General features: G+C 64.5%; 1 protein-coding gene across 1 annotated transcript in view; it reads left to right on the forward strand.

Moving 5' to 3' along the window:
* Wnt7a (Wnt family member 7A) overlaps positions 1 to 10,123 on the forward strand; it is a 29,681-nt gene extending 19,558 nt beyond the window's left edge. The window contains exon 4 of the mRNA XM_027931959.2: positions 9,644 to 10,123. Coding sequence (XP_027787760.1) covers positions 9,644 to 10,123 — 480 coding nt within the window. The remainder of the gene's footprint in view (positions 1 to 9,643) is intronic.
* The last annotated feature ends 295 nt before the right edge of the window (positions 10,124 to 10,418 follow it).

Below are 10,418 nucleotides of genomic sequence, written 5' to 3' on the forward strand. Positions count from 1 at the left end.
GGAGGAGGCCTGTCTGCACCCATGTCCCCAGCTGGTCACAGAGCTGACGGACTCCAGCTCCCTGTCCTGGATGCCAGCTTTGGGGCCCCCGAGCCCCACACGAAATGAGGAGAGGACAGCTCTGTCCCCCTCACCTCACCCCCGTTCCAGGGCGGGGGCCACCCAGGCCACGTCCTGCCAGGGTCTGGGCAGCTCAGGGGGTGGTCAGAGCCCAGTGTGGTTCAGCCAGGCCCCACCTGCGTCCTCCCCGGGCTGCTCAGCCTTGATCCTCTGTGGGGGGAGCCCGGCCTCTCCCCCAGATCCCACACCAGGGTGGCCACGCGGCCCCATGCACACAGTGTCCCTTCCCCGGAGAGTGGGCTGAGCACCTCCCAAGGGGCAGGTGACCTCTGCGCGCCTCAGGAGCCAGACAGGGAAGTCACAAGCAAGTCACCCAAATCGGCACAATGTGACGGGGTGGCAGAGTGGCCCAGGCCTGGGGCAAGGTCCCGGCGCCCCTCGGGTTGCTAGTCCCTTTGAAGGACACACAGGCCTGTTTGGGCCATGTCTCCTGTGGGTAGACGCTGCCTGGCCTCGTGGTCGCCGGGCCACACAGGCCAATTCTGGAGGACAGAAGCCCTGTGGGATGTGCGTCTCACAGGCACCCAGCAGGAGCCCTGGATGTGGGGACAGTCCACCGGATGGTTCTAGGACAGACCAGGGCCCTCTCCCCCTGGCTGTGGGGGACAGTCCATTGGATGGTTCTAGAAGGACACACGGGGCAGAGGAACTTGTGAAAACGCCAGGTGGGTGGAGCCCTGGGTGGGCGTGGCCCACACTGGGCGGGACCTGTGGTAGGCATGGCCTATGATGGAGCCCGATGGGCGGGGTCCCAGGTGGGCGTGGCATGGTGGTGGGCGGGGCTCTGGGTGGGTGTGACCTACTGTGGGTGGGACCTATGATGGAGCCCGATGGGCGGGGTCCGTGTTGGGCAGGGCTTGTGGTGAGGCCCCCCCTGTGGGCGGGGTCCTGGATGGGCATGGTATAGCATAGGCATGGCTGGTGGTGGGCGGAGTCTACATGGGCGGAACCTATGGTGGAGCCCAATGGGCGGGCCCGTGGTGAGGGGGGCTGTGGTGGGCGGGGCCTGTGGTGAGCGGTGCATGGCGTAGGCGTGGCTGGTGATGGGCGGGGGCGTTGTGGGTGGGGCCCTAGTGGGCGGGGCTCCTGGTGGGCGGGGCCCACCCATTCTATGGGTGCCCGCCTGAGGAGCAGACTTGAGGAGAGTCCGGTGGGCTGCGTGCATGTGGGGCAGCGGCTGAGGCCCAGACCCTGTCGGGACCCTGTGGTCCCCAGTTCCCAGGGATTGAGTGACAGCGTCTCAGGCCTTTCTTTTTCTTTATACCAGGGACTGACCCAGGGGTGCTCAGCCACCGAGCCCCACCCCAGCACTTTTTACATTCTATTAGAGACACCGCCTCGCTCAGTGGCTGAGGCTGGCCTCCGGCTTGTGAACCTCCTGCCTTGGCCTCCCAAGTGGCTGGGATGACAGGCGAGTGCCACCAGGCCTGGCTCAGCTTTTTTTTTTTTTTAACTGAGTTCATGGGGTCAAAGAGAAACACAGAGGCCACCCCCACTAAGGGGACTGTCCTGTGGGAACAACCAAGAATGGGCTTGGGGTCCGGGAAGCCCGCACATGCCAGGTGGCCTCCGATCTGTGCAGAGGACACAGGGAGGCTGGAGCTGGGAGGGGACAGAGACGTATCACAGGTGATCCTGAGGGCCGTCCCCTGCACTTGGGTGGGCTCTGATGGGCTGTCACCATGTGAAGCTGGCCTGAGGTCCTGGCTGGCTGTGGGGTCACTTCTCTGAAAGGCGTGTGGGCCTGGCAGGAAGGTGGCCTCTGGAGAGTGTCCTTGTCCTCCTGGTGGCCCTGGCCACCATTCAGCAGCCCATGACAGGAACGGCTCCACCTGGCTCCATTAATTCTCAGGGTCGTCCGTCCCCTGAGGGACACTGAGTGTCTGGCCTGTTGGCTCTGGTGACATGGCCACCAAGAACCCCTGTGGACCGTGTCCACGCAGCTGCACATCCCTGGTGTGACCAGAGTCCACCATCGCCATCGTCCCTCCAGGAGCCTAGCTCTCTGGCCACCGAGGGAGGAGGGATGGAGCAGGGGACGTGTCCCCGAGGTGCTGGGTGGGGCAGGGCACAGGCCAGCAGGCGGTGTGGACACTGGCTCCGCTGTCACCCATGGGGCAGACAGGAACCGAGTCCCAGCCACCGGGTCCCTCTGTCACTGCCTCGGTCATTAGCCAGTGCGTCCCTGGCACCATCCTAGGGGCTGGGGACACAGCAGGGGACAGAGAGCCCCTGTCCCTGCCCCTGGACTCCAGATGTGTGGTGCCCAGCAGGAGAGCACGGGGTGTCGGACCCTGCGGCTCAGAAGGGACAGGGAGGCCACAGACGTGTCACCAGGCAGTGGAAGGAGAGGAAGCCGTGGGGACAGGGAACCGTAGGGTCACAGGCGAGCACAGGCCCACGTGGGGACAGCAAGAGGCCCGGAGGGACTCAGGAGGCCGCAGAGGGAGTGGATGGGGAGAGAGCCAGGGCCCTATGAAGCCACCCCAGTGCCCACAGCCACCGCTGTCCCGCGGTCCTCGGCATTGACGAGGCCCCACCCCAGCCCCCCACACCGGGATGGTGGCAGGCAGACCCCAGGTGTCCTGTCGTGCCACCCATAAGGCTTTGAAGGTGGACCCCGAGTCACCCCCCGCTCTGGCATCACCCTGAGCAGAAGGGACGGTGCCCACCGCTGACCGACACCCCATCTCTGTGCTTCGCCCGGTTCTGTTGAAAACGTTGCCAGGCAGGTGGGGGGCTGCCTCCCTTCAGAGCCTCCATGGGTGAGGCTCAGCCTCCACCCCCGGCCTCTCCCACTCAAGGCCCCCACCCAGGGCAGGGACAAAACTGCCCCGTGGTAGCAGGTGAAGGAACCGGGGATGGGGAGGGAAGTGTGGGTGTGGTGGGTCCGTGTCCCTCCCTGACACAGCGGGGTCACCCGGCTGCGTCACTCTGGGCCACAGGCCACGGTTCCCGCCCAAACTGCACTTTGGGCCACACCAGAGGCTGCCTCTGCCCCTGGATCAACCCAGCTGGGTCCAGGTGCGGCCGCTCAGGAAAAAGAGGCCAGGTCAGGAGGCTGCACCGGGAGCAGCCTCCTGGGCCTCCGCTGTTCCGCGTCTGAGATGGGACTGGGAAGGGCGCCCTGGTCGGGGCTGCTGTTTGCCCCAGTTTGCAGGTGGGCAGAGCGGAGGCCGGGCCTGGGCCCCCTTCCTGCCTGAGGGTGTACGTGAGTGTGTGTGAGCCTGCGTGTGCAAGGCCAGGTGTGTGGGGCAGTGACGGCCAGGCAGACCGCTGAGCCAAGAACGGGACCTAGCAGAGTGTCTAGTAGGCAGCCAGCTGTTTGCCCAGGAGAGGCCCCAAAGGGAGGCAGAGGCCGGGCCCTGGAGGCCCCAGGGCCAGGCAGTAGATCTGGGCCTTGACCCCAGGACAACAGGGGCCACGGGTGGCACTGGAGCAGCTGTGACGTGCAGATACTCCCTTCAGAACCGGCTGGACCAGGGACCTCAGGTCGGGTTTGGTTGAGGCCGGGCCAGCCTCCCTGCCTCCTTGTGCCGTCCGGGCCACACAGCCGCGTCCCAGAGGAGTGTGGCTTTCCCTGCAGTCCCCACCTGAGCCGGGCGGGAGCTCCATGTCAGAGCATCCGGGTGACTTAAGGAATGTGACCAAAGGGAAACACTCCAGATGTTTACAGAGGAAAAAAAAGCCATTTCCACTGTGACCCGAGTTTCCCAGAGTTTCCCAGAGGAGCACAGCTGTGGCCGAGGGAAGCCCGGCAGCCAGCGGGGGGGAGGCCAGGAGGGGACGGGAGGCCGGAAGCAGAGGAGGGAGGCCCCCGAGGAGAGGCCAGTTCCTGCGTCTCCACAGCTCCTGCCCCTCAGAACTCCGGGGACACTGGGGACAACCTGACACTTGTGCCAACATGCTTCTGTTCCCCACCCGACCCTGTCCTCTGATGTCCCTGTCACCTGTCTCTACTGTCTCCTTCTAACTGCATCCTATGCGTGGGGAAAACCAAGGCCCAGAGAGGGAAACATACTTGCCTAGAGCCACACAGCACTGGAGGCAGAACCAGCACTTAGACCCGATGCCCCACCGCGGCGGTGTGGCCCGAGCCAGCTCCCCGGGCCCCTCAGTGAGCAAAAGGAGAGCACTTCCTACAGGCCGGTGACCGTTTGTGGGGCACCAGGCCGCCAACGTCCCTGCTCTTATTTAGTCCCCATGTCCCCTCGGAGGAGAGCCTTGCCTCTGCCTGACAGAGGGGAACAAGTGACCTGAGGTGCATTTGGCTGCAAGTAAAATCACTGAACTGGACGTGGCTTGGATGACGTGGGTTTGGCCACCTTTTTCTTGCAAAAGAAAGGCCTGGACGTAGTTTCTTTTAGAGCCCCCCCCCCCGCCGGTCACTCTGTGAGATGGTTTCGTGGTGACCTTCTCCTCTGCCAGGGTTGCCCAGCTAGCCTCTGGGTTTCTGGCCCGTTGGTCACAAGACGGCTGCCTAAGCTCCAGGTATCACACTTTATACCATGGCTACCTATCCCTGCTGCTGCAGCTGGCTCCCTGTCCACCTTGAGCGCCTGGCCTCCCGACTCCTGCCTGCTCCAAGTTGCTTGTCGGCTAAAACCCGCCACCTGGGGTGTGGTCGTGTCCACCACGCGTGTGGAAGGACCTCTGTCCCCGTCGGGGTGCTACGGGGGTCTTGAGTAAGAAGGCAGAGAAGCCATCGGGGTCCTGGGTAATGAACTCAGGTCCAGCTTGATCCAGGAGCACCTGAGCCCTGGGGACCAGATGCACGGGTCCCAAGTCCACCCACTTCTCAGGGCTGCTTTGTCCCCTCTGGGGAGGGGACAGGTCTGAGTCACCAGCCACCCTTAGAAAAGATGGGTGGGACCTGAGGCACACCTGGTGGGACCTGGGGGGTGACAGGGGCACCCTAGTGTCCGTGGCGGGGACCCAGCACTCTCTGAGCCCCAAGGCTGGGCCCCACCTGCTTGGGAACAAGGCCAGGGACATGTCCAGGCTGGGGACCTCTACTGGGGAGGGTAGGCAGCTGGAGGGGAGGGGACCCACGCGGGGTCCCCGGCCGAGAGGAGGGGACTGCACTCTGCACGCTCATCAGGGCCACCACCCTGTGGTCACTATCCAAGTCCCTCGGGCGAGTCCCCCGTTCCCACGGGCAGCCGTAAGGGCCTGGGTGGCCGCGAGGGGACCCCGATGACCTCCGTCTGGCCCTTGGAAGCAGGACTTGTCTGGAGAGTTCCTCTCCTGGGCGTGGGCCCCGCACCCGAGTCGTCCTGGGCTCTGGTGGCACTTCCCCGGGGGACCTGTCAGAGGAGGACGGATTCCCCGACCGGCCATGCAGAATGTCCTTCCTGTCCCCAGCAGGTCCGGGCTCTGCTGGGGACAGACGGGCCTCAGTGTGTGGCCTCACCCCAGAGAGGCTGCGGGAAGCCCCTGTCCAGGCCCGGCCGCTCCCAGGACGGAGCCGTCACCTGGAGGGACGCCAGCCGGGTGTGCCTGGGGGCGGAGGTAGGCTCTGTGGCCCAGGACGGTCCCCTCCAGCCGGGGCCACCCTCTGCCTCTGTAAGCACCGTCCCTTCAGCCCACCCTGCTCCAGGGCGGTCCCCAGAGCCCGCGTCCAGCCACGGGAACACCCTGTGGGCCACGTCCCTGCTGGGCCACCTGCTGTGTTGGGTCTCTGGAGTGGTGACAAAGATGGGCCTTCCCCATAAGGAACAGGCAGAGTCAAGGGGTTGTGGGTCGGCTCCGCCCTGCCACCAAGAAGCCATGCAATACATGTCCCCGCATGGGTGGCCAGGTGACTGGGCATTTTGGGACTGAGAAGTGAAAGAGAGTTTACGGAGGGACGGCTGAGCCACTGAGGGATGGGTGGACAAGGTGTGTCCATCTGTATTACGGAATACTATTCAGCCAGGAAAAAGGAAGCTGACACACCAGACGCTACCCCACGGATGAACTTGGAAACTTTGCCCAACAAGGGACGTGGGACCCAGCAAAGGTCCCGTGGGGTCCGACTCCCCTGACAGAGAGGCTGCAGGGGGTGACCTATGAAAACAGCAGGTGGGTCAGGGGAATGCGGTGGCCGGAGGACACATGGTGCAGCCCCGTGTTCTTACGCAGCTGGTCCCGAACCCGGGACCCCGAGGCACCATGCAGACCTCCGTATTGAGGTCCTTCAGGCCAGTGGCTTCAAGCCCTCAGCTGACCCCTCGGCTTGGTCCCTCTCGGGGCCAGACTTCACCTCCCTCCAGCCTCGCAGGTCTGACCCTGGTGGCCTGGCAGGGCTTCCGGAACATTCCGCAGGTGACTGCGCAGGCCAAAGGCTGAGTTGGGGCATTTGCTAGGCAAGGTCGTGGGGCCGTCTCTGGGGAGGTGGGCACAGGGCTGTCACCTTGGGGTCTCCAGCAACGCCTCGAGGGACAGGAGCCAGACTGTCCCATGGGAGGAGATGGGGAGGACAGTGTCCCCTGGGGGCAGCCCAGGCACTGGACACCCCCCAGGCCTGGGGGAGGGAGAGAGCAGCTCTGTGCCTCCCGTATGTCCTCTTGTCCCTGACCTCGGGGAGAGGCCGGTGCCCGCTGGGTGACCAGCCCTGGCTGGGGCAGCCGTGATTGTGCCCGGCTTAGTGGGGACACAATGTGATCACCGAGGCTCCCGAAGTGCAGTGCTTGCAGGTCTCGTTGGTGTCACCTGATCCTGGGCCCATTCAGCGCTGCCAGGGCCTCAGGCCATCAGGGCCACAGAGGACATTCAGGGGGCAGGCCACCCGGTCAGGAGTGGAGCTCCAGGGACCCGGGACCCTGCGGCCAGCCCTGGGATCTGGGGATCGTGCCCAGGGTCCCCAAAGCAATCACACTCCCTGTGCCACCTGCCAGCGCCCAGGGTTCCTGTTGGTGTCTCCCCAGAGCCTTCCAGGGCCCTCCCGTTTTGGGGAGTGGGTAGGGATTGGGGATCGAATCCAGGGCCATTTGACCACTGACCCACAGCCCCAGCCTTTTCAAATTTTTATCTTTTTAGACTTTTTAAAATGTTTAGAGACGGGGCCTCACTACGTGGCTGAGGCCGGCCTCCAACTTGCGATCCTCCTGCCTCAGCCTCCCCAGCTGCTGCGAGGACACGCGTGGGCCACCGCCCCTGGCTGTTCTCGTTGCCTTTTTCAACAAAACCACCTTCTCAGGTGTAACTCACAGACCCCAGAACACAGCCACTTAAGCTCTTGGGGAAGACACCCAGAGGCTCGTCCCCTTGGCTTGTAAAAATGTACAGCCCGCTGCTACCCATGGTGGCCTGGCAGGGCTTCTGGAACAGTCACCCCACCGTGCAACAGCCCGTGGATCGCACTGCTCCGGTCTAACACAGTACCTGCTGACCAGCCCCGGCCCCGCCTCTCCCCGGCCCCGCCTCTCCCCGGCCCCGCCTCTCCCCGGCCCCGCCTCTCCCCGGCCCCGCCTCTCCCCGGCCCCGCCTCTCCCCGGCCCCGCCTCTCCCCGGCCCCGCCTCTCCCCGGCCCCGCCTCTCCCCGGCCCCGCCTCTCCCCGGCCCCGCCTCTCCCCGGCCCCGCCTCTCCCCGGCCCCGCCTCTCCCCGGCCCCGCCTCTCCCCGGCCCCGCCTCTCCCCGGCCCCGCCTCTCCCCGGCCCCGCCTCTCCCCGGCCCCGCCTCTCCCCGGCCCCGCCTCTCCCCGGCCCCGCCTCTCCCCGGCCCCCGGCTGCCATCATCCGACTCTCAACAAGCTCTTCCAGTTGAACGTCGTGATCTCCATGCACTAGAGACCCCTCTGTCCACACCCTTGCCTGCCCCAGCTATGGCCTCTCGTGTTGTTAGCAGCTGTCCTTACTGAGGTGACGTCACACTCAGTTGTATAGAATCCTGTCACCTTAAGAAGAAACCTGGGGCTGCGCCCTGTGTCCCCTCCAGCACCCCTCGTCTCTGTCACCCTGTCCGGACACACAGACGAGCCTTCAGACCTGCTGCCCGGGTCTGGAGCTTGCTGAGCAAGGCTCTCAGGTCCCTCCCTGGGTGACAGGGACAGGCACCCACACAGGGCTCTGCCACACCCCACGTGCCCGTCCGTCAGCTGGGAGCCTTGGGTGCCCACGTCCCCTTGGTGGGTGCTGCGGGCGTCCATGCACAGGTTTCCACGTGGACGTGTCTCCATGTCCCTTGGTGTCTGTAGACACCGGGTCTTGGGGTCCGTGTTTCCAGACGTTCCTCAAGTGACATTTTAAGTCCCCACAGCAGGGCGGGAGGGTCCCCATTTCTGCACATCGTCACCCACCGCATGTCCTCATCCCGGCCACCCCAGCAAGTGGGAGGTGGAGGTCTCCCTGTGACCTGGATCTGCATGTTATTGCCGACTAAGGACGTTGGCATCTTGTCACCTGCTTCTTGGCCGTCAGACCCACGGCACGTCCTACCACGGGGACAGCCGGTGTGTGTGCAAAACTCTACTAAGAGTGTCAGTGGTCACTAAAGAGCCATCTCAAACACACGTGGCCCCAGGGACATCCAGGAACTGATTTCCACTGCCCCAGGGGACCCTGGTGGCCCTGGCCAGTTCCCCCACATCTGAGGTCCTCATCAGATCCCCCCAATGGGCTCCTAAGGGACAGGGTCTAGTCCCGCCCACCCTTGAGCCTGATGGAAAGAAGCCAGGTCCTGGCTGTAGTGACGAGCTTCTGTCTCCCCTGCATCTCCGAGGCTCGTTCCTGTCCCCAGGGCTGGCTGGTGAGGTTCACTGTCTCTGTCCCCCACGGCCCACACAGTGTGGGTAGCACCCTTTGTCCTCTCAGCTTGGATGGGCGTCCATCTGGCACCTGGGCTGGAGGTCCTGGGGATGTGGCTACTAGGGACACTGTGGGACCTATTCACTGTGCACATGATACCAGGCGAGTTCCACAGGGCAAGGACATGAGACCTCTGTGTCCTGTGTGTGTCCCTGTGGTTGGGAACTGGGAAACGTCTCCCGGTGTGTCTCCACTGCGTCCCCTGCAGGGTAGGGCTGAGGGGCTGGCCTTGGGGACAGCATCTGTGCCAGTGGGCAGAGCCCACCTCTCCCAGTTCTTCATTTTTTGGAACCAGGGATTGAACTCAGGGTCCCTCGACCCCTGAGCCCCGTCCCCAACCTTATTTTGCATTTATTTAGAGACAGGGCCTCACTGAGCTGCTCAGGGCCTCACTCAGTTGCTGAGGCTGGCCTCCAACTTGGGATCCTCCTGCCTCAGCCTCCCAAGCGGCTGGGATGAGGGGCGTGGACACCGTGCCATGCCCAGCTCTCCAGCTCTTACGTGTCTGGACATCACCCCAGCCGTTGCCTGATGGCCCATGTTTGCCAACGAGTCCTCCCTGTTTTTAGATGTCAGTGCAAAATGGACCTCAAATCCCTGGGCCCAGAGTGGACATCTGGGAGAGCTCTGGGCTGGGCTGGTCTCTGGGCCAAAGAGGGATCCCACGGGGTGACGCCTGGGTAGAGGGACCCCCGGGGCTGGCGGGCACCCAGTGACCTGTGCCTGTCCCCCGCAGATCCTGGAGGAGAACATGCGGCTGGAGTGCAAGTGCCACGGCGTGTCCGGCTCGTGCACCACCAAGACCTGCTGGACCACGCTGCCGCGCTTCCGCGAGCTGGGCTACGTGCTCAAGGACAAGTACAACGAGGCGGTGCACGTGGAGCCCGTGCGCGCCAGCCGCAACAAGAGGCCCACCTTCCTCAAGATCAAGAAGCCCCTGTCCTACCGCAAGCCCATGGACACCGACCTGGTCTACATCGAGAAGTCGCCCAACTACTGCGAGGAGGATCCGGTGACGGGCAGCGTGGGCACGCAGGGCCGCGCCTGCAACAAGACGGCGCCGCAGGCCAGCGGCTGCGACCTCATGTGCTGCGGCCGCGGCTACAACACGCACCAGTACGCGCGCGTGTGGCAGTGCAACTGCAAGTTCCACTGGTGCTGCTTCGTGCGCTGCAACACCTGCAGCGAGCGCACCGAGATGTACACCTGCAAGTGACCGGCTGCCAGCCAGATCTCCGGGGGGACCGGCAGCCAGCGGGACCACAGGGGAGACCGGCTGCCAGTGGGACCACAGGGGGACCGAATGCCAATGAGACTGCAGGGAGAGACCAGGTGCCAGTGGGACCGCAGGGGGGACTGGCTGCCAGCCAGATCTCAGGGGGGACCGGCTGCAAATGAGATTGCAGGAGGGACCGGACTGCCACTGCACCGCGATCTCCCAGTGGGAGAGCTTCACAGAGGACCCCCGTTGGGCTTTTCTGCTCCCTGTGGACCCCGCGGAGGCCGGCCAG

Source organism: Marmota flaviventris, chromosome 20 (genome assembly GCF_047511675.1).
Source record: "Marmota flaviventris isolate mMarFla1 chromosome 20, mMarFla1.hap1, whole genome shotgun sequence".
NCBI classification, from domain to species: domain Eukaryota; kingdom Metazoa; phylum Chordata; class Mammalia; order Rodentia; family Sciuridae; genus Marmota; species Marmota flaviventris.